The sequence below is a fragment of the Anastrepha ludens genome, chromosome 2 (assembly GCF_028408465.1).
Source record: "Anastrepha ludens isolate Willacy chromosome 2, idAnaLude1.1, whole genome shotgun sequence".
Lineage (NCBI taxonomy): Eukaryota > Metazoa > Arthropoda > Insecta > Diptera > Tephritidae > Anastrepha > Anastrepha ludens.
This window is the reverse complement of record NC_071498.1, coordinates 184,121,383-184,146,393: the sequence shown is the minus strand read 5'-3', so window position 1 is coordinate 184,146,393 and position 25,011 is coordinate 184,121,383. Positions and strand designations below refer to the sequence as shown.

Here is a 25,011-nt window from a genome sequence, read left to right as displayed (position 1 = left end):
CAGATTTTCAATGGGGCTTAGTTCGGGGCTTTGTGCTGGCCAATCGTGAACCAATTTAGTAGTCTGCTTGATATAAATAAATAAATAATTGGCGCGTACACTTCTGTTAGGTGTTTGACCGAGTTCCACCTTCCATTTGCGGCGTGCGTCTTGATGTTGTTCCACAAATGGAGGAATATGCAGTTTTAAGCCGGCTCCGCACGACAAATGTTTTTTATGATATTTTGCTTGATATATTCGGGCTATATTCTTTATTTATTTCCAGCGTAATCGCTCAAGAGAACTTGAAACGGTCACACTTACTTTTCTTAACAATGGCCTTGTCCTGCCCTTTGTTTTTGTATCTTCTTTTCTATGTTTTTTATTTCCTCATTGCTCAGGTCCCCTTCCTGTTTTCATGCCCAATAATGATTTTAAAGGAAAAATTGTCTTTGTAATAGGACTATGAATAAGTTCGTGCGGTTTTTTTTCGAAATTTGAAACTTTATTGACGTAAAATGGTTACAAATTTAATATTCAAAATATTGTCCATCGCTTACTACTACTTTTTCCCATCTTTATGGCAATTCACGGATTCCCTTTGTGAAAAATTCGGTCGGTTTTGCCGCAATCCACGAATCGATCCATTTTTTGACTTCATCGTAATTACGGAAGTGCTGGTCAGCCAGGCCATGTTGCATCGATCGGAAGAGTTAGTAATCGGATGGCGCAAGGTCTGGACTATACAGCGGGTGGGGTAGGACATCCCATTTGAGCGTTTCTAAGTATGTTTTGACCACTTGTGCAACATGTGGCCGAGCATTGTCATGTTGCAAAATAACTTTGTCGTGTCTATCGGCGTATTGCGGCCGTTTTTCTCGCAGTGCTCGGCTCAAACGCATCAATTGTCGTCGGTAGACATCCCCCGTAATCGTTTCATTCGGTTTCAGTAGCTCATAATACACAACACCCAGCTGGTCCCACCAGATACACAGCATAACCTTCAGGCCATGAATATTCTGCGCCGACGTCGATGTTGAAGCATGGCCAGGGTATCCATACGTTGCCCGACGTTTTGGATTGTCGTAATGGACCCACTTTTCATCGCCAGTCACAATTCGATGCAAAAAACCCTTTCTTTTGTGCCGTTGAAGCAGTTGTTCGCATGCCATAAAACGGCGTTCAACGTCTCTTGGCTTCAATTCATACGGCACCCAATGGCCTACCTTTCGGATCATTCCCATGGCTTTTAAACGTTTGGAAATGGTTGATTGATCAACTCCCAAAGTTTTTGCAACCTCTTCTTGCGTTTGAGCCGGATCTTGATCGAGCAATTCCTCCAATTCGGTATCCATGAACTTTGGCGGCGCACCCTCGCGTTCTTCGTCTTCCAAGCCAAAATCACCACTTTTAAAGCGTGCAAACCACTTCTGGCACGTTCGCTCAGATAGAGCATGCTCACCATAAACTTCCACCAAGATACGATGACTTTCGGCTGCTTTTTTCTTCATATTAAAATAATGAAGAAGAATTCCCCGCAAAAACACATTATTTGGCACGAAATTCGACATTTTCAAGTGTGGTAAAAATATTGTTGTTTACGCTTCAAATAAAAAACTTATACTGACGTTTGTGCCTTACGACAGTAGCTCTCCAATGAATGTTTGGAAATGTGGATCGATGGAATAATAATCAAGTTACGCCATCTGTTGTAAAACCGAAACGAACTTATTCATAGTCCTATTAAATATAATATAACAAATGCGAATTTACCATAAAATTTGCTTTAATTATATTAACAACGAATATGCATTTAGGTACAGTGAAAATTTGAAAAGGAAACATTAAAAAGTTAACGGGACTTATTGTCCGATATTATAGCGCAGTGATTCACTGCCTAACATTGGCAATAGAAAATGTACGAATATCAGCTAATCTTCTAAGAACCGTTTGAGACGGAAGAGTCAAAAATTAAAATTTCAAATTTTCAAAGTTTTTAAAGTGGCACAACATTTTTTCTTGCCAACTATAAGTAGTGCCGTCTCTAAAATTTCATTTGCTAGTTTGTTTCGTACTTTACTTTTAATTATACGAGTATTCATGCAAGAGAACGCTTGCTCGCACGAATATGGTGATCCGAAGATAGTCAGCACTCCAAATGCCAAACCTCACTGTAGCAATCTGGAAGACTATTCCATGCGTCGAATATAAGTGCTTCGACTCATTTTCGGCATTTCTTTTAATGCTGGCCACTTTTGGTGCGCTACGTACATACATTTCGTTTATGGATCCCAACTCTTCCAACTTGCTTTTCAACTCTGTAATTTTTCCACTACACAAAGATTTTAAATCGAGGAATTGTGTTTCTAGAGATCCAATATTAATTCAAATGGCTTAATGTGGATTTCGTTACCTGTGCTGAAGTAATTCGTGCCAACAGTTGCACTGGTTTTGCTTTAGAAATTGAAAAGCAAGTTTTTTACCGCTCTGAATATCTTCTGAAAAAGAATTAATTTCTCTTCAAAACAAACTAATTATTTTACTAAAACATGGGCTGGGTTTCCCTTTCCTTGCAGTTTTAGATTTAGCTCATTGAATTTCGCTGTTATATCCACCATAAAGTAAAAAATAAATCAAGCAAGTACAAGTAACTGAGAAATATAATCGGGTTCCAATCCTCGTTAATCGATTCATAACGATTTTTAAATGTGCTTCTTTTTTGTTTGATAAAATAAATACAATACTATTTGCGTAGGGAAGTAAAAAAGCCGTATGCGGATGTGAGGAATGTTTTTCTAGTTTGACAAATTTCAGAGCTTGGTGGGCTTCTCGGAAGAAAAAAAGTTATTATTTACTATGTATTTGTGTACGTATTTATTTTCATATGTGTAACGTTACATAATTTTTTGTAGTATTCATTTTATTGACAGGAAATAAAAAAAATGTATTTGTATATAAATTAACACATACATACATTTCCAGTTAAATAGTGCTACATCGTTCCCAGCCACGACAGTACTGACCATAAATATTTATAAGTTCGTCCTTCTGTTCGAAAGCCTGCAGAAAGGCAGCTAGCACTGCTTATTGCTTTTGTAATGCTACAGCCAAGAACAACGATTTGCAGAAGATGTTCTGTTCTCGCAAGCATTTGTGTCATTGCATTCTTCCGCTTTCCATTATTTCCCGAAGATAATTTTTTTACTTATTGCTTTGCACACATACAAATACATTTATTTATTGCACGGCCTGTTTGTGAGGGCCAATTGGTGTGGCTTGCGGCAGCCAACAACTCGGCGTGTGCCAGAAATAATTGCAGATGGTTTTACTTGCAAATCATCATGAAGCCAATCAAAGAGAATGTGCGAATAAAAGGTTGACTTAGTGATGCTGATATCAGGAGCGAACAAGCAGTTTAATTTTTGTTTATTTTTTCTTCCGCCTTTCTAATGCCCCATTTCCTGGAATCCGCCTATTTGTTGACTAAAATTTCTGCTGTTGTGGATGCCCAGGTATCCCTTAATTATTCGCCTTTTAAAGCTTTAATATTTAATGAAAACTCCATATTAAACAGAAAAATACACAAACAACATTGAATAGAAGAAGCAAATAACTGCTCAATCAATATTATTGACACGCAATGCATGTAATTAAGCCGCTTTCGACCGGGGTGTCCGGCAACCAAAAGCAAACAGAAATGCCGCAAAATAACATCACTTATGAGTATGTGTGGGTATTTGTGAATGTTTGTACGCATGTTAGTGACCAGCAAAACTTTCATTTTCACTGCTGCTATAGCGATAAGCAAACATACATACATACATATATAAAGGGTCAAAGACCGTTGCTTTTCGACGCAACGATACTAAAATTCTGTGTATGTATCGTTTTAGATAAAAGCTCCAGCAGGAAGCTCCATCAGCAAACAGCTGCTTCCGAAGCACAAAAAATGTATGCATAAGAAGTTGGTTGAAAGCGCAAAACCACATGAAAGTCAATATAAAATTCGAGTAAAGTGGGCAAAACGAAATGTGTTGGTGTACTTGCCATCCACCAATACAGAGCTAGGACTCGACAGCTTTTTCAAGGAAACTTTAACCAAACTGCCTGTTGGTAGTTTTAGGGGTTAGGTACAAAGTTTATCCATATCAAAATAGAGTGAATTCGCGATAACGTGGACAAAGTAAAATCTCATCCGCTAACTGCCTCAATTCAGTCTAGGCATTTAAAATTAAATTTGATTTCGATCAATTGAAAAATATGCTTTTGGTATACTATACATTAAGAAAAGTAGGCAATTATGAGAACAGAAAACAGCAGTTAAAACTACCAAATAACTGTGGAGTAGTTTTCTGAAACAGTTTATTCGAAAACTAATAATGTATTCTTTTCTCGTAATAATGTTGCACTTATTCTACCCTGCACCAGGCCTCCGCTAGAAACTTTGGAGACTGATCAATGTACACACTTGCTCGGTCTGAACGAATATTTTTCATTCGTATTCCGTCAAGGGAAGAGTGGGCGGGGTGCAACAATTGGTGGCAAGATCTGGTGAACCTGGTGACGTCGCTGGTAGAGGAGTATTCTGTCTGCAGCTCCCCATCAAAATCAAGTTGAGGCTGGCGGACCACGGCTGTGTGTTCAAAGCAGAGGCAGTCGTAATGAAGAAAGCAGCTGCTTACTTGTATGACTACATGAATTAAACAGCTACTCCAACAGCCATTGGCAATTAGGGTTCTATGTTTGATGCGATCGCAACTGGTCGGGGAGAGTGATTTCCCTATGAAACGAAATGATTATGTTAGCCTTGCTTATCTGTGGGGTGGCTTCACCGGACATTGCCCGTTGTGATACCACTGTGCGACACGGGAACCTTGTTTATTTACTTTCATGAAACCATTGTGAGGCTCTTATGAAGCGCAGGATTTGTCTAATCCCCCCACATAGTTCTGTAAGAGAATTGAAAAATTGTTTACCTAGGCAACCTGCTCTGATTTTAGCTAAGGCTGGACAATTGCAAAAGAAGTGCTCTACTGTTTCTTCCTCCTCCTCATCTCTACAGCTTCTACAATATTCATGGGAGAATACTCCTAGTCTCAAGGAATGCCTTCCAAATAGCCAGTGGCCGGAGATACAAGCCACGACCTTCGAGATATCTTTTTTTCAATTCCTTTGTCCTTTTCTTGTTTATTTGCGGCCATAGTAGCCTGGCTGTTACGCATGTATCTTCATCTTCCCATGTCCTATTGGCCTCTTGGGTAATGTTGTTTTTTATTATTAATTTACTCGTGGCCAAAGGTATTCCAATGGTATTTTTATCACGGAACAGTTGAGGAGCAGTACCTTTTGTGGCTAGCTCATCAGCTCTACAGTTTCCGTCAATATCTCTGTGTCCCGGAACCCAAATAAGGTTGACCTTGAATGCGACGCTAATATCATTTAGGGCTGCTCGGCTAGACATTACTTAGAGTCCTTTTTGCAGCAGCTGTCTGGAGATGAGAAGCAATCATCTCAGCGCCATCTGCTCTCGAATGCACTGTGTTCAGACAAGGCCACTCCTAACTTTTGTTAGAGAGGTCGACGGGAAAGCGAGCACCGAATTGCCGTGCAACACGCTTTGCCTTCTTGTTCTTCTCAATGTTGTTCTTGACTGTAAAAAATGTTTAAATGTTGTTGTTTAAAAAAACATTTAAAAAAGTGCAAGCAAATCGAGTAGCCATATCTGAACGCAGTCTTACTAATTTTCATTAAGTGAAACAAATGTTATTTTTGGGAGTTCTTCTCCATTGCTGCCAACGTACATATGTATGTCTACTTGTACCAGTTGCTTCTTCTATTCGACACTCGCTAACGGATGGCGAATCGAAGAGGGCTGTTGATTCATTGGCGCTATAATATATTTCTTTAATTTCAGTGAGAAGTAATTTACGTATTACTTTTAATTCAGCCCAGTTTTGTCGTTTGATCACTTTCTAAGCGTCTTCAATCATCTATGTATATCAAAATTTTCTTCGTAATGTAAAGTAGTTATACAGATCAATGGCAGGTGCCATATAAAAGGATTTCAGTGCCGCTATTGTAAGTAGGCACAGTATTTTTTCTTAACTCCAATACTTCTCTGAATAAAATTACCTGATATTTTTCCGCTATTTCCCTCATATGAGTAGTTATGTACGCCTATATGTATATGCGTGTGTGCGTGTGGTTGTGTTGTTTTCGTTCTCCGACACTATTTGCTGTTACTCGTCTTATTGCGTTTTACGAATCAGTACGGCTCTATTATCTTGCCTGTGACTTTCAGATGTGTGTGTAGTTGATTTGTTTTTCTATTGCACGAAAACAAACAAATTCGCCTCATTGCATAAGTACGTAAAGCTGTACCGATACGAATTTGCGTTTATTACAATTTGCTCGATGCTGTTGTTGGGCTGCTATCTTTGAAAACTAACTATTAATGTGTTAAATTAAATTCGATTTTATGAAAAAAGAAATGTAAATCCTTGCATTAAAATTCAAAATGTTATAACGCCAGCTTAGTAAAGCTTACAAATGTTGTTATAAACTATTTGATTTGAAGTTTGAAAATTAATTTTTTATGTGTGTATGTAAGCTACTTAATAGTTTATGCTAGCATTAATATTTTAGAGTAAGAAAAAAAGTTTTCGAAAAATAACTTAATGTAAAATTTATAATTATTTATTGTACTGTGCGTGAGAACAGTTCAATGCGATTTACTTATTAGCCTAAGTATATAAAAATGCAATCACTTTATCTTATAAAAAATATCAGCTGTTATTACAACTAAATCGATCCATTTACAAATTTATAAATAATCAAGCGTTTTTCATGTGTCTAAAAATAATTTTTTTCTGCCCTTCGCTGTGACTGCTACAAAATAATTGAAATTGTTGTTAGTTGCGCAAACTTTGTACTCTCTTAGGAATTCTGGAAGTTAAAGAAAATTATTGAACTACTACTAACTTTGACTTCAAGAACTTCCAACTACAACTGCAAGATTGTTGAGAAAAAAACTAACATTAATTTTAATTATCTTTCTTCCAATCCAACTTCTTAACAGACAATTATCTTTAAGAAACCAGGGGATATGCTTCTGGACGAAGATTCCTTGGACCAAGCACCAACTCCACCACTCTCTGGCCTTTCGCCATCACTCACCGGACCCTTGCATTGCCAAACTTCGACAGCAACGCTTCTACGCGATTATCGCCACAATCCAATGATCGGCGGACCAGGTGTGTTGCCATCGCCACCATTTGGATCTACCAGCAGTAGCGAGGAGTCTAGCCCACCTGGCCTAACACCGGTCGACTCCGAGTCTACTTCGGACAGCGGCATTGATGACATTGGCATCATTGAGGCCTCCTCACCGATGAAAGTACAATTGGACAATCCTAGCAGCCCGATATTGAAACCGATGAATACATGCTCAGCCACCACTAAAGATATGCTCCTAATAAAGTGCTTGAATAGTAGAGCCGCCAAAAAACGTGCCGCCATGGACTCTTTAGCTAGTGAGCCACAGTTGAAGCAACAACAACCATTTTCTTCGAGAAGTGTCGATACAGGCAATGATATAAGCCCACTCATGGAACCCTTTATAATGGATTTGTGTAATGATGACTACGATGTAGCGGCCACCGAGCAGTTTTTGGCACCCAACGAAATTGAGAATGTGCTAAGCGATTGGACAAATGAGATGGCCTAGCTGGAGGCAAACATCAGTAAGAAAAGACGAAAGAATCAAACCAAACAATTACGCAGACGAAAACGACGAAGGACAATGAATATGCGGACAAAGTGGGGACAAAGTCGAGATTAGAAGAGTTTTGCTGGAGGGTAGATGGTGAGAAGTGTCGTAGGAAGCAGGATGCAGAAATATATGTATAGGTTGCAGCGAAACTGTGGGTGCGCACGTAAAAAATCGTAACTATAACTATAACTGTAAGCAAAGCTGCCGCGGTGGCGGCTGACTATCGTATTTGGCGTTTATGAGTGCTTTGACAGGACTTGAAATGATGACATGCCATCTCCAACATTGAAAACACTTAACGGTAATTACATATTTAAATTTTTAATAAATGTCGATTCTTGCAAGAGTTGCACTAAAGCTTGAAAATTGTTCTCTTTGGTATATTTCGTTTCAGTCGAAATAACTAATTTTAGGGAAGGTGGGACGAAATTCAGGGAAAGGATTTACGGAGTGGACATTTTTACAAACAGCAAAAACAGCAGAATCGAAAGGAAATACCAAAAATATTCATTTACAAAGTTTGGTATTTATTTCTTTACTTCAAAATTTGATTTTCGGAAGACTAGAAGATTTGGATATATCAGTGTCAGCTTGCACAAGTGAGCGGAAATATTGTCGATTGGAAAAAACCAATTAATGCAAAAAAAAAAATTCAAAAATTATTTGGAAGCAAATTCATGTTTTTTGGTGAATATTTGTGCACATTAAATCTTGCAGAGCAGATTCAAATTCGTTGATAATAATTTTCCTAAAGTTTTCTAAATAGTTGATTTGTCCAATCGGCTTTCTTCGCTTCATTGGCACATGCAGATCTGATTTGTTTTAGAAAAAAAATATTTTCGTATTCTTTATTGATTTCTTAAAATTAAGAGTTATTTTGCATAAAATATTACAACTAACATACAACCCACACATAAAAGCCATATTTTACCGTATTTACCCCAATGAAAGGCCAAAATGAAAATAGTAAAATATTTTGCAAAAAGTTAAGGAAAATATTCAAAAATAACAAAACAAAAAACCAACTTTATTATATTATATATACATACATATAAACACTTTGTTAGTTTTAATTTTTTACTGCCCAAAACAGAAGTAAACCGTGTGGTTAGTTGTATAAGTGCAAAACTTTATATATCTGAAATAAATTTAAAGTTAACAAAACAAAAAAAAAAAAACAAAAAAATTAAAATTTGGAAAAAGTGTCATAGTTCTTGTACACAAATAACACAAATAAAAAACTCAAAGAATCTAGAGGAAAATTTAACTTGACTTAATTATTGCTATTACTGGTGATAAATATTTTTAGTGCAATATTTTTTATTCTCAAACGAGCGCAAACGGTTAAAAAAAATTAATTATTGTATATCGAACAAAGATGTTTAGCACCGGAAAACAAAAAGATTTAACTGCAAATGCAGCATAGCAAATCATTCAAACTTTATTAACCAAGGCAAATTAAGGAAAACAAATAGATTAAAAATATGGCAGAATTAAAATAAACCGAAATTGCACACAATTTTCATGAAAAATTTCCGGGCAAAAATTAAAACAAATTAAATACATATAATTCCGATACATTTGCACAAAATAAGGGTAAGATTATCAAGTCGGTTTCTTTTGGAGTCGTCTGGCAATTTCACTTTCACTTTATCTCTCGAACAGTTCATTTTGTTAATGATAAAGTTCGTAAAAAATTATTGTAAAAAATCCCTTAAAACAGCAGAGAATAAATACCAAGAACTATGATGAAAAAAAAAATTATATACACGTTAAGGCTTAGCTGTAGTTATGAATAAGAGAAAATTAAACAAAAACAAAACAGCAAATAATTATATACATATAAAAATGTTTAATATTTACATTTAAAGAAACGCGAATGTGTTTGTTTTACACAGCAAAAAACTCAGACATGGTTTTAAAAAATTACGAGTTTTTCATCAATACGAATCTATAATTTCTCAGAGCATCTGGGCGCAGTGGGAGTCTTTGCATGGATATAAACAAATGAAAATATACTCACCACACAATAGACCGCACGCAGAGTTGAGTTATGTCAAGAGCAGAACAGGGCAATAAGCGGAACAAAAATTCAAATTTTATCCAACTTTTATAAATGGCTTTATTGGAAAAGATATTTACTTTTCAGTGCTCTTATTTTATAAAAATTACAAAAAATAATGGAGCGATTTCTTGGGAAGTTCTATTTGTTTTTTAGTACATAAAACTTATAAAAAATTTACAATTTACATTCAATTAAATTCCAAAAAACTTGTACGAATGTGCACTTGCTTTTCACATTATTTCAAAAGCTTTTCTTCCAATTTAATTTGAGTTTAATTAAAATATTTTTTATTGATTAGGGTTGCTAAGTAGAAAGTAGGCGGTCGCCGCAGTCGCATGCCCATTCGGCAGTGCATGAAACATCAAATGATAGAAAAAGTTTTTTCTAGCAGCGGTCGCCCCTCGGCAGGCAGTGGCAAACCTTCGTGTGTATTTCTGGCATGAAAAAGCTCCACATAAAAAATCATTTGCCGTTCGGAGTCGGTTAGAAACAGTAGGTCCCTCCTTTTGTGGAACAAAATCGAGACGCACACCACAAATTGGAGGAGGAGCTCGGCCAAACACCCAATAAAGGGCGCAAGCGCCAATTATATTTATATAAGAAAAAACCGTATCAAAAATCTTTTCAAATACTTACTGAGAATTACACAAATAACATGTTTCATGTGGCTCCTCTGCTTGTAGTTGATGACGTTAACAAACCCTAATTTTTAATTAAAAATAAAGTTACACTTGAAAACCGGAGAGTTTGCTGCAAGAAATTAAAGTCATACAGTCATTTTAATAATTACTACTAAAAATTGCAACGCAATATTATGGACATTTTCTTTTTACCTTTGCATTTCTTCCGGCAAAAGGTGCCATACTTTAGGCTTCTGTAAAAAACGTTGACACAAGGAAAGGAAACTAAAAAAGTAAAAAAAAAAAAAACAAACAACAAATAGTATATAAATATTCTTTTTAGATTTAACTGTAGTTTGGACTTGTCATTTAAGGCACAATCGGTGGAAATTTTTTGTTTCACTTTATTTTTTTGTTCTCGGCCAAACACCTATCGAAGGCTAAAAGCGCCATTATGTACATTTATACGAGTATATTTACATATGCACACATATACGTAGGGCAAACTGCTCGGTTTGTTTTTAAAATGTACTTTCACTTTTTATTATTTCTGTTTTGGCAAACGTCACATTTATACATAGTTTTGATTTTACTGTACGCTAAATAAATTTTGATTGAATAGTAAATTGTAACAAAAAAAAAATCAAGTGTTTTATTTCCTAAAAGAATCAAACAAAGTAAGTATAAAAGCGATTAAAAAATTTAATAATATTTTTATATAAATAAGTCACCCTTAAACAAAGTTTACATAAGTTCCAAACAAATCAACTAACTGTGTTTCTGGGTTTGACCATTGACATGTGGGATATGCCAGCGCACAACTGGTACTCGTTTTCAGTTTGCCAGCCTTTATGGTTCTCCTTAGTTCCTCGTAGGGCACTAGCACATCCATAAGCCATGCGAAGCTGCTGATTCCGTCAACGATTTTCTGCCAGTTTGTCGCTTTTCCTTGATGCACATTTTTGCTAGATTTCTGTAGCATCAAACAAATTGACTTTTGCACGCAAGCTCCTATGTCGATTTCGTTGTCCAGGAAATTCTCCTCGATGTGAGCAAACAGGTTGGGCAATGTGGTCTCTGCGTGCAGGAAGAAAGAGAAGTGAAGTTTATTTGTATTTCATTCAAAGTTGTCGAACTTCAAAGTCTTTTAAAACAATGGAGTAGGTGACCTCATAACTGGTAACGTTTTAAATGTTAACTGTCAATCACTATTTATTTCTTTATTTGTTTTTTGTTGTTTAGCTTTCTTTTAGAATTTGTATATCCTTTTTACCTTGAACTAATTACTATCGTCAGCGTAACTGTCAAACACGACAGACAGGCCGGAAATGCATGGATCCAAAGAGTAAAATATGTTGTGCTATGACATTAAGTGATATAGATTTTCTTAATCCGGTGAGTATAAGGCAACCAATAATTAAAGGTTATTTAAATTTTATAATATTTGTCTGTCTGGGTTTTTAAAAGATATATATAAACAATAAAATTTTCACTTATTTAGTTTCACAAAATGAAATTTTAGCTATATGATGCAAAAAAATAAATAAATTGTTGAAGTAATTTGTACATTTTAGTTACATGGAAACTTTATTTCGTTCTCTTTAGACCTTCTGTCCTTCAGTCTTTTCTCAAGCTTTTACATGCAAGTAGGCTTTGCATATCAGTCTTGCTTTTGCCGTTACAAATAAAATACTGAATTGTTCTTTCACACGAAATCACGCGTTTTATTCAAAAGGTTATGGGCTCGGATCCCATAGGTCGCGCGAAAATTGCTAAATATCAATAATTGGTTCATATTAATAATTAACAAAAAAGAAAACGTATTATTTTATTATAATGTCTTCGGAAAGTGAAATCGAAATTGAAAAACCGCAAGATAGCTCACAGTGGCTGACATGGAAGTTTCAAATGGTACAAATTTTGGAAGCTGGTGACATGTATGGTGTGGTCAACGGAGAAGAGCTATTGCCCAGGACAGGTGAGCAAGAACAAAAGAATTGGCGTAAAATTGATGCTAGAGCTCGCCGGACAATAAGTACAGCATTGGGAAAACAACCGCTTATGCAGATTCTTAATTGTGTTTGTGCGAAGAGTTTGTGGGATACACTCAAAAGTGTATACGAGCAAACATCAACAGCGAGTTTATTGTTTTTGCTGCAGAAGTATTACAGTTATGCAAAAGATACAGAAGATGATATTGCGACTTTTTTGTCGAAGTTAATGGAAATTGTACAGCATCTTCGTGATCAGGGCGAAACCATATCAGACTCGATGATTAGTGCTCACAGTGCTTGGGAATCGGTGCGTTCATCTGATCAGAATTTGAACACCTTGAGAGCCAGACTAATGGCTGAAAAAATTCGTTTGAGCGCTCAAGAAAAAAATAAAGTAGAGGCGTTTGTAGTCATGCATCAGAATCGGCAAAATACGAAGAAGCAACAAAGTAAAAGCAGCAGAACAACAACAAAAGGAGCATGTCTTAAACGTGGTTCTAAAGAACATTTTAACGCCGGCGGGCCAATTAAAAGGTCAAAAAAATCGTTTTTTTTTTTTCCTGAAATCAATAGCTTAGATATTCAAGAACATGAGACACAAATTTTCAGAGTTAAATTCCAAGTATTTGCAGAGCTACAGAGCCGAGCGTAGTGCGGCGTCGAGCAACCGTGCGCTTATTGTTGTAGTTTGAAGCGCGTTTTCTCGGCTTTTCATTTTCACGATTTTACCTAATTTATGTACACGATTGCAAAAAAACTAAACGAGCTATCCATTTCATTCAAAATGCGTTATCTTCAGTATTGTTTTCTCTTCTATGTGAACTAAAAAAAACATCCAAACACTTTTTTTAAGCGACTTTTGTTTTTTTTTCTCATCCTACAATGCTTCGCGAAAACTACTGAATTTAGGACATCTAATTGGCCCGCCGGCCTTAAACGGGACTGTCCGCAAATGGCAAAATCCGCAAAGAATGAGACTCCGTAAAAATGTCGAAGCGCTGGTGTGTGGAGAATGTGTAACGGGTAAGCAACACAGCTGGGTACTTGATTCGGGTGCAACCGATCACATGAGCAAGCGGCGAGATTGGTTCACTACGTTTGAATAGTACAATGATATTGTCAAAGTTGGTGATGGGCGTGCTATTAAAGCAGCAGGAAAAGGTGACATCAACGTTTTAGTTAATGACGGTCAAGAATGGGTGCAGAAAGTTTTGACAAATGTGCTTTACGTGCCGGACATTACATATAATTTGTTTTCACAAACAAAGGCGCTAGATCGTGGTTTTCATTTTCGGTCGGATAGCGGTAACTGCAAATTCGTTAGAAAAGACGGAAGTACTGTTGCAGTGGGAGTTCGTCTTGGAAAATTGTTTCAAATGCTGATCAAGGTTCCGGAAATTAGCATGGTAAATATTTCGGTAAGTGAGAAGTTAGCTTTGCGTACGTGGCATAATCGACTGGGTCATCAGAATTCGACACATGTTAGGCAGTTCCTCAAGAGCTCCAAAACATCAAAAAGTTAAAATTTCATGTGATGTGCAATTCCTTCCGGAAACAGTGACGTTTAAATTGCAAACAGATAAAATGCAAGAAGAACGCTTTGAAAACTTGTATGACGCTGAGAAGTGTCAAGAAGAAGACACAAGATAACGACGTTGAGTTAGTTGACAACAATGATGCGGTAAATGTAAGCAACAAGAAAAACAACGATAGAAGTTGTATAGCTAGTCGTTTACGCAGCAGAACAACTGCACAACATACGGCGGCTATTATGATATGTCAGGAGCCTAAATCATTTGCGGAGGCTATGCAGTCTAACGAACGCGAAAAATGGCAGCAAGCTATGGATGATGAATTTGACTCATTGATCGAAAATGGAGCGTGGACACTGGTTGAAAAAACTTCAAATCAAAAAATCATTGACAACAAGTGGGTTTATAAACTCGAACAAGATATTGAAGGGAAAGTTGAACGCTACAAAGCACGTTTGGTTGCACGGGGTTTTACCCAAGAGTATGGCGTTGACTACGAAGAAACTTTTAGTCCAGTGGCAAGATTTACTTCTATTCGATGCATTTTGGCTATGGTAGCAGTTCGTAAAATGCATGTTATGCAGTTTGACGTAAAGACGGCAGTTTTGTATGGTGACCTAAGCGAAAACGTTTTTATGCAACAGCCGAAAGGGTATGACGACGGAAGTGGCCGTGTATGCAAACTGGCAAAAAGTTTATACGGACTCAAGCAAGCGTCACGCTGCTGGAATAAAACATTTACAGATTTTCTTCAACATATTGGGCTCAAGATGTCAAATTACGATCCATGTGTTTTTTCGCGTAATACTGAAGATGGGTGTTTGATTTTGGTAATCTACGTTGATGATGGTCTAGTTGCAGCAACAAATAGCGAGCTCATTACGGAGCTCATGAAGCATCTACAGGAAGAATTTAAAGTAAAATTCTTCGGGGCAAAGTTCTTTTTAGGGCTTGAAATTCACCGCGACGCTGATGGTTCAATTTTCATCGGTCAAAATGCTTATGCCAACAAGGTAATTGCAAGGTTTAATATGCAAAATTCTTCTTTTGTAGTCACACCTGCTGACAGTTCCACCAATTTGAGCGATTTTGACAATGATGGTGATCTGATAAAGTTTCCCTATAGCGAGGCAGTCGGGAGTCTTATGTATCTGGCGGTAGGTACAAGGCCGGATATAGCCTTTGCTGTGTCAAACGTGAGTCGGTATATTGAAAAGCCGACGGCAGCGCACGTTAAAGCAGTGAAACGTATACTGAAGTACCTCAATGGAACGATGAGCATGGGTATATTTTATAAAAGTAGCAGCGATCTTGAAATTAGTGGTTATAGCGATGCAGACTACGCGGGTGATATTCAAACGCGAAGGTCAACATCAGGTTTTGTATTCATGGTCGGCGATAGCATAGTGAGTTGGTGCTCAGAACGTCAGAAGTGCGTATCTTTATCGACTACAGAGGTACATTGCTGCTTCTGGTGCAGTAAAAGAGCTGGTGTGGCTCAAGCGTTTTTGGTTTGGTCTTGGTGGTCCAGACTTCACGATGTTTTGTGTTGACAACCAAAGCGCCATTCGACTCATAAAGAATCCGGAGTTTCACAAAAGAACAAAACATATTGATGTGCGTTACCACTACATACGCGATAAGTATGAGGAACAAGTTTTTGCACTCAATATGTTGCGTCAACTGATCAACTGGCGGACGGCCTAACAAAAGCGCTTCCAAAGGATAAATTTATTAATTTTAGGGAACAATTAGGTTTGAGATTCATGTAAGAAATCAAGTTTTGTGTATCTGCAAGTTTTTTTTAATTATAAATATGAAATGTAACTAAAAAGTGGGAGTGTTGAAATAATTTGTATATTTTAGTTACATGGCAACTTTATTTCGTTCTCTTTAGACCTTCTGTCCTTCAGTCTTTTCTCAAGCTTTTACAAGCAAGTAGGCTTTGCATATCAGTCTTGCTTATGCCGTTACAAATAAAATACTGAATTGTTCTTTCACACGAAATCACGCGTTTTATTCAAAATAAATAAATAATCACATCTTTTACATTTAATTCACAATGGTTTATTAACATGAAGGTTTGTCATACCCTGCCTCATTCTAGGCCAAACATGCTTTAGGCGCATTCTCGCCGGGTTAACAGAGGGTTCTCAAACTTTTTCAGATCACAGCGCTATTATAGGCAAATATTTTGAATTTTCACTATGAGACTACTAAAGATGACAATTTTTGCTGAATGGGCTCTTGGAAAGTTGGCCGAAGATCCACTTTTTTATCGAAAAATTGTGTTCAGCGACGAAGCTCATTTTTGGATCAATGGGTACGTAAATGAGCAGAATTATCGATTTTGGAGTGAAGCCAGAAGAATTGCATGAGCTACCAATGTATCCAGAAAAGGTCACAGTTTGGTGCGGTTTATGGACCGGAGGTATTATTGGACCGTACTTCTTCAAAGATGCTGCGAGTCGTAACGTAACTGTGAATGGTGAGCGCTACCGTGAAATTATATCCAACTTTTTTTTTGCCCAAAATGCAAGAGCTTGACTTGCATGACATGTGGTTTCGGCAAGACAGTGCCACATGCCACACAACACGCTTAACAATGGACTTGTTGAGAGGCGCGTTCTGTGAACATTTTATTTCACGTTCGGGACCTGTCAATTGGCCACCCAGATCGTGCGATACAACGCCTTTAGATTCTTTTTTGTGGGGCTATGTTATAGCTCACGTCTATTCAGTGTTATAGCTCACGTCTCTTCAGTGTTATAGCTCACGTCTATTCAGACAAGCCTGCATCAATTAACGCATTTGAAGACAACATTAAAGCATTTATATGTGAGATACCGGCCGAAACATTGGAAAGAGTATGCCAAAATTGGATTAAGCGGATGGGCCATTTGAAGCGCATTCGCGGTCAACATTTGCATGAAATAATCTTCAAACATTTAATTATATGGACTATACTATAGGTTCAAATAAAAATTTCATGCATTTTTCTGAATTTTACGTGTGTTTTTTTGAAAAACTTTCCTATAGCTCTCAAATAATCACCCTTTAGATGCTGAAACGCGGAACAAGGGTCGCAAAGAAGGCAGAAATAAAACAATTATCAGAAAGAAGCTCATTCAGCCAAACTTTACGGAAAAAACCCAATATGATTTGATTCCGACGAAACCAAAATTGTTCTATTTGATTAAAAAGGCCGCATACATCTTGTACGAGGGCCGAAAATGCTGATGTTAACCTTAAATATGTCAGCAGGGCAGTAGAGCACGGAGGTGCCAAAATCAACGTATGGTGCTGCCTCGCCACCTGTATATTGGATAAAGAAACATGGATGCTAAGTTCTACCTGGAGGTAATGGAGTCCATCATGCGGAGGGAAAGATGTTTCTGAAATCGGTGAATGTGCAACACAAGCACTCCAAGCATACCAGCAAATTGAAAGAAATTGGTTCGTTACAAAGTGGGTTTAGGTGATGGGCTAGCCGGCTCAGTCATCTGACCTTAATCCCCTTGAAAATCTGTGGGCAGATATCAAAGAAACTGCCGGCAAAGAGAATTCCACAAATATCAAAGAGCTTTATAAGACTCTGTGAAGAACGTGGAAGCCCATTCCAGCGGAGAAGTGAAGGCGTTTGATGGATTGCGAAGCAGTATTCGCGAACAAGGGCCACTCAACGAAATATTAATATTTGAACTCTTATTTTTATAGCTATGTAATAAACTTTTTCTTTAAGGAATTGTTTTTGTTGTTATATGCCGACTACTGCACTTTTCAATCACTATCAAAATTTACCTTTTCCCACATGTTTGCTATTATTTTGTACAGAGTTGCGTATCCATTTTACTTTAAGCGCGATTTGGGAATTTGGTATTACGCTTTTATACGAGTACTACCTCGATTCTATACTTATAGACATGTAGTATATATTAATGAAAAATCATCTTACCCACTCTCTCGCCAGTTTGATTTTTGTACACTAATTTGAAGTGATCGAATATATGTTTGGCATCGTATAAATAATCCTCCGATCGTTTTTCTCTGCCTTCTGTTTCCTTGCTTTTCCCAATAAATGTTTTGTTTTCCCTCTCTTCACTGCCACCTTTCGCCTCTTCGTTCTCATCTTCATCTTCCTTCGAGTGTCCTTGGAATAAATTCAGTGAGCGTATAAGATGCCCCACAATCGTACCGCCACCGGCCAGTAGACCACCGGTTATCAACGACGCCGTGTTGATATTTACCAATGCCTGTAGTGAATAATTTTTATATGCTACCGATTGGGTACAGTATTAAATTTTGTTGTGCATACCGGATAATTTCCGTGTTTATCCTTATAATGCTTCATTGGCACTTGCATAAAAGGTAGCTCAAAGTCCAGACCCACTGCCACATCATTGCCTACAGGACGAAATGAAAAAAATTTGGTACGCCCACTCTGCTCTGACGGTGAAATACTCTTGGAGGTGGCAATTGTACAATCAGCCAACGACAATAGTGCAAGTAACAGGGCATTGCTAAATGCACTGACTAAGAATTTCATTTTAGTTTTTGCTTTTGTTTTACACTCCGAACTTTTGCGTTTTCGACCTGCTCTACGATGCGGTCCATGCACTTTTAAAATAAACATTTCTAAATAGTACCATTTTATGCATGCGACTTATAGTTGTAGTTACTTTTCTGTCATTCCGAAATCATTTCACACACTGATATGCTCCGTTGCTCCCCTGAATTGTATATTAATTGGGCAGAGTAATTTTGGGGACCTGAAGTGGCACCACTATGCTCATGTAATCAAATATTATCTGTAGATGCATTTGTACGCGTGCTTGACGCGCATGAAGCAACTGCCGCTCGAAAAGGTGAGATAACTTTTATACAATTATTCCTATTTCTATTTATTATTTTCATGTGCGGCGTGACGTAACATTTGCTCCACATATGTATGTATGTACATAAGCACGTAATTTGCATGAAGTACTACTCGCACAAGAGCTCCAGTTTTCAATGAGGGTACTAAAATTTAGAGCATTTGGCATCAAGGCCACTTGGAATGATAAAATTATTTACATATGCATAAATAAATGAACATTTGACGTGCATTGCTTTAAAGTTGTTTGGAATAAGTTCTTTTTGGGGTGGTGGAGGCTAAAAACTTTGAATAAGCACTTTGAACAGAGCTTTCTCATAGCCAAATACTATATTGCATGAGCCAACAAGTTCTTTTGATATCTTTACGTTGCCAGCTAACTCACGCTACGTCACTTTTCCATCATTCAAAACGATTTTGTGGATTTTTTTTTATGTTTTCAAGGGATCCCGCCTCATTCGGACGTCTACTGCGATATGCATCATCGGAGTCTCTACGACCACAGGACATTCGTCCAGGAGATGTTGTACTGATAAATCTGGTCTATTGCAGTTTGAGCATGGCGGCTTCAAGGCTCCATTTAGTAAATGACTATGAGTGGGAATTGAGTGCCCAATTCGTAGACGCACAAAAGTTCTGATACCACTGCAAGGGGAGTCAGATGGGAAAATCGATTTAGTTCCACGGGGATTATTTAATTTGTAGTACTGTTGATATGTGGCCCAATCATGCGTGAGTTTTTCGGCAAAGTAATTTGACCCATACATCCGTAGGTCTTTAGGACAGTCTAAAATTAAAACACGAAATTCTTTTTGAGCCATTGCTTCGAAAATAATAAAAGTAGCGGCACTCTTAGCACAATAACTCACGAACTAATGAATTCTAACAGCTATCGTTTTAAGGTTAGTAGTAACTGAAAAAGAGGTGAATGCAATAAAACTGGTGCCATCAATGTGTTAGGCCCGGGGCTTTTCAGCACATGTATTATTTAACATAGTACTTGATATACTCAGTGACGATAGGTACTTTTCATGCAGTACGCCAAAATGTGCACGCTTGGCATCAAGTAGCGATGAATAGTTGCGAAACTGACCGTTATTCCAAATTTTGACTTGAACTTTTACAAGTACTATATCCATATTTTTCAAATTATTCAAATACAAAATCTTAAATATCTCCATATAAAAAACGATAAAAAACTCTAGAGGAACAACAACAACTCGGCTTCAAAGTTTTCAACATTTTTATTCCATCAGATACTGGCAATTTATATTGCCACGAATTTTTTACACGGCAGATAGGAAGAGATGTGGCAACTTCTGCTTATTTATTACATTTTTTGTTTTTTGGATTATTACTATGAAAATTCAAGAGATTAATTGAATTCTTTATCTATGGTTTGTACAAATAATATTCAAAGCCCATCAGTTCACCCATATTAGCTTTTTGTGTTTTAGATTGTAGTCAAAAGAAATTAAATATGAATCATTTTTCTCAGGCGAAATGATTTATTAAAGCAATAAAACAACAATATTAATAGGTGACGAGTCACTATTTTTTGTTTAGTATTGCAATCCATTTATAAAAATCTTATTTTTGGCACTTATATACATACATATACTAGTTATAAAAATATAAAAACAATTTATACATAAACATATATTAGTTTAAAAAGTACGTAGTAATAATTATTGGAACACACCTCTTATTCTGAATAGTAAAATACAATTAACTAAACCATCTCTCAAAGTAGCTGGTTAAAAACGTCCGTAGCTATTTTCCATGCTGTATTTTGCATTTTCGACCATCTGCAATTTCGATAAACGGCCTCGCAAGTGGCCGCGTCCTTTGTACGCCCCAAATCTATAGCATTCTTCAGTGCGGTGCCATTCAGATAGGCTTTTAGCAGATCCAAGCTAAAATCGAAAAGAAATGTATATTAAATGTGTTTGCATACGTACGTACAACATAAATTTGATAGTTGCTGGCACTTAGTACAACTTACTTGACGAGCCCATCGACAATGCGCTCAGTGGGAGATCCCCGCCCTCCATGCACGCCCGCTGTGGATCGGTGCACGTAATTGCAGATTGCCTGCTGTGCGCAAGCGCTTATATTTATATTGTTAGCATGCAGATTTCGTTCCAAAACATTTAATACTTCCTGCGCTTTACTGGCTAAAAATGTTAAATATTAAGATTAAAATAGAAATTTTCAATTCCGACTTTTTGGTGAATCCCTACTAGTTTTTGTCGTAACACCTTCATCGTCCAGCGGAGCATGATTTACAAAATTGAAGGTATCCATAAAATCTGCTGCACGCGTGGCTTTTTTATAGCCATATCCGTAGAATGTAGGTGTGGTAACTGTTTTCAGTACTGCCGCAATAAAAGCACCGACAACTGCAAAACCACCGCCTAGTAGCAGGGTACCCGAGTTCAAATCGGCCAATTTCCGAAACGCTGACTGGGTTAATTGCAAGCTACGTGAGACGGGCAGCCGCAAGAGGGGTACAATGAACTCCAAATTGATGGAAAGGTCTTTCCCATCGGCTTCGAAATGTATACCACGCGCCCTGCGTTTTTCCGACGCATCTTCCTTGAGTTTACTAACATTTTCCTCATTATTCATCACCTTCCCCTCGGATGCTTCTGCTGGTCTTCTTTCCGTCGCAGGCCATGTGTACTCGTTCAAAGTACGTGGCTCGAAATCGCGAAACCGGAAGGAATGAATTACATTACTGTCTTCACTAGCTACTCTACTGCCACCAGTAACCGTTGAGTTATCGTAGATGTTGCGGTTAAAGTTCAGGTGATTATAATTATTATCGTTTGCACTTTTACACAAAACAAGGCTGCATGGAAAAAGAAACAGGAACAACAACATAACTGCAAAACAGCTAGCGCGGGCGGATAACCATAACCATCCACGAAGGCATTTCCACCACTGAATACCACCGAAGTTAGTGCGCATTTTCTCTGTTGTTGCCTCGGAAACGATTGGCTGCGATCTGAACGCGTTCGCATTCAACTTGTCAATGTTTATATGAACCGATAGTAAAAACAAACAACGACAGCTAAATGATGGCAGTGGCAAATACAATACGGATAATTGAAAAAAATAAAATTATAATAACGGCGCAATGAAAAAGGTGACAAACGCTAATAAAACCTACATACATACATATGTACATTTTGGAGAATTTCATGCTTTGCGAGTACAACAAAGCGACCAGCGCAGTGTCTGACGACTAAAAGCAAATTGGTAAGGTCTACATACTTTTAATGGCTTAGATATTAAATATTAGCTTGGGGAAAAATAAATATATTATTTTCTCGATGGGTGGCTGTAGTTGATCCTTTTTCTTGCAAAATTTTGAAATACTGAGTTTGGGAGCTCGGTAGATAGTTAAAAGTGCTATAGAATTATAGCTTACAAAATTTTACTATGGATTTTTGCTAGCCGTTTCAAAAAAGTATTCCAAGTTGCAATAATTTTTTTATCCAAAACCTTTCCGATTCCATTTCATGTGCAATTATGACATTCAACCCGGGTTCAACTAAGAAGAATAAAAGTTTTGCTTTTAACTCAAACTAAAAATGTAATGTAGTTAACCTCAGAGCTTTATTTTTATTATAGTTATTAGTATATATAGTATTCTTATGTTTCGTACGAAAACTGCTTTTGTTATAGCTTTTTATTTTATTTATACTATTAACAGCTGAAACTTAACTAAACGGAAATTACGCAGAAATTTCAACCCGAGTTAATTAACTAAAGACTCCGTATTTATTCAAGCTTAGAAACTGACGGCGGCTCTGGCAGTTGTTGTTATTGTTATAGCAGCTGATGGTCCTGTGCTTGAGCATTTATTAATTGTAATTTTCATATGAATATTTATTTTGTTTGTATTCATTTCTCACTTGCATTATTCTTCACACTTTCAGGTGACTTATCAATCTTTTCTCTTGAACAAATTTGTGAACGTTCATGGTTCCGCTCTGCCGCTTTCTTGGATATGAAAACTATGAGCTAAACTCATAACTACGTATGCCAGGTGAGGCTATTTGTATACCTTGCATTGAAGAGAATGGTATATCCAGTTTGCCTCAATACGTGTGATTTCCAAAAATCAATCCAGCTCGTAAGAATCCTTTTCGATAGCCGAAATCCTCTGCTGCTAGCGCTGCGATTGCTTTAGTTTACCTAATATTTATGTATTCTTTTCAAAATAAAACTAAAAACAAGTAAATAAAAATACATAAAAAAATCCTTTTCGAAACGGTTATTATGGATTTGTACGACCCATTTATGTATCTTCACAAATATTTGCCCACTGAAGTGCGTAGTTCGCGTACAGCCGATAGCGCACATTCATGGATTTGTGGTATTTTAACTGGGAAATTCTACATATTAAGCACTAAAAACTTTTTAGTCAACTGAGCGATTTCAATTTAGAGTTTCTGATTTTGAACGCAAACTAAATATTTACTCTTTGAGACTGGCGAAGCCAGCAGCTTCCTTAGTTTTCTAGATAAAAATCACAATTGAGATTATTTCAGTTTAAAAATTGTAATGTTCATTGCCTTCATACATTTATTAATTTGGAAAAAAAAAAAAAGACAAAATACAAAAAAAAAAAAAAAACAGCCGGCTGCATTGCCCGTAAATCCGTTTGTGAAGGGTGAAGAAGTTTTCAAATCCCATATTTCGATTACATACATCTATACTTACATACATATGTATATACTTGAATGCATTGTTGTTTTCCTACTAGCTCGTAATGAAAAATTGTTTGTTTTGAAGTAGAGGTGGGAAAAGTACGTGAATTCCTCAGTGATACGTCGTGACACGCTTTCCCATGCTTGGATGTGATTAACTGAAATGTTTGCAAGCATGGTATTAATGGCCAGATTCTTTCTTTTTCAGTTAAGCAAAAAAAGTCCATTTTTACACGAGCTGTTTTGTTTTAACGCGATTTTCAATATTTCATGAATTTTTCTTGAATCTAATGGAGCAAATAGAGTGAAATTTTTCGACGCATGTACGAAGCATTTAAATTAGCCTCAGGAAAAGTCTCGGAGACTAAGTTGGAATAAATTCTTAAATGATCTCTAAAAATAATGTTTCAGATTGTTTTCACCTAATTCTCTTTTTTGACACGAATTTTTTGGGAACGTATCTATCGTGTAAAGAGATAATCAGGTATGTATATTAGTAAAAGTTGTTTTAGGCATGGAAAAATCAAGATCGACAGATATTGAGAGTTGGTTCAATTCGCAAATGGCCCTTCCAATAGATGCAATACATAATTGGTTCCAGCAATATCTACATAGAAAGGCAACGAAGCACGAAGATACCTCCGCGGAATACTAAAATTTATTCTTCCAAAAGTGTCTGACAATCATAAACTTTTTAACCAAATACGTGCAAGAAAATTAAGGCAAGCATGGACGCTTTGGTGCAGGCCATGATTTCGCAATTCCTAATAAAGATATTAAATTTAATTGCACCAGATTTTGCTCAGTAATGCATCACTTTTTGGTAACAGTTTAAAATGTAATATGCGTACATATGCAAATACATACATACATATGTTCATTGCAAATAATAGGTCTCCTCTTTTCGCCAAGCGTTAGCGAGTGGTGAATAAATGAAGCAACTGGTATAGCTGGAATAGAGCTGTTTGCGAAAATAGTGAGATATGTATAATAGTTTTATGAGGTACAATCATACTCGCTATCAGCGAATCTTGCTCAATAACTTTGTTGTTGCTTTCACATGCAAATTTTTCGTCAAGTGGCGAATAGGAGAGGCCTTATAATATATATCTACTCGTAGTGCAACTTATTGCCCTCCCATTTGTTGTGTTACTTTAGTTTGGTAATCTAATACAAGCTACAAATAAAAAAAAAATGGCTGTGAGAAATTCAATAATTATATAATATTATATTTATTAAACCTAAATTGTGTACAATTTTACAACCTTTCGCGAATTTGGCATATCATATTTCATTTTTTACACGAATTTAAAGAAACTTTTAGGAGAACGTTTTTTCATTAATTTTATTGATATCCTGAAAATATATTAATTGATATTCTGCATCCACGATTTACCACCTCAGTCATATTATAAGACTCTAAATACAAGGTGCATACGGTAGTTGAGGGCATCAT

General features: G+C 36.8%; 2 protein-coding genes across 3 annotated transcripts in view; one reads left to right on the top strand and one right to left on the bottom strand.

The window, feature by feature from the left end:
* LOC128856094 (protein similar) overlaps nt 1-10,755 on the top strand; it is a 196,371-nt gene extending 185,616 nt beyond the window's left edge. For both annotated transcript variants that reach the window (XM_054091473.1, XM_054091472.1), the window contains 2 exons: nt 7,058-8,051; nt 8,145-10,755. In XM_054091473.1, coding sequence (XP_053947448.1) covers nt 7,058-7,705 — 648 coding nt within the window. In that variant the 3' untranslated portion in view covers nt 7,706-8,051; nt 8,145-10,755. The remainder of the gene's footprint in view (nt 1-7,057; nt 8,052-8,144) is intronic.
* Nucleotides 10,756-11,168: 413 nt separating this feature from the next.
* Nucleotides 11,169-21,828, bottom strand: LOC128856058 (uncharacterized). Its single transcript, XM_054091426.1, has 7 exons — nt 21,078-21,828; nt 20,840-21,011; nt 20,589-20,750; nt 20,537-20,544; nt 18,277-18,365; nt 17,917-18,214; nt 11,169-11,512 (listed from the first exon to the last, which is right to left on the bottom strand). The coding sequence occupies exons 1-7, from the start codon at nt 21,805-21,807 to the stop codon at nt 11,169-11,171; spliced, it is 1,803 nt and encodes a 600-aa protein (XP_053947401.1). The 5' UTR covers nt 21,808-21,828.
* Nucleotides 21,829-25,011: the final 3,183 nt, after the last annotated feature.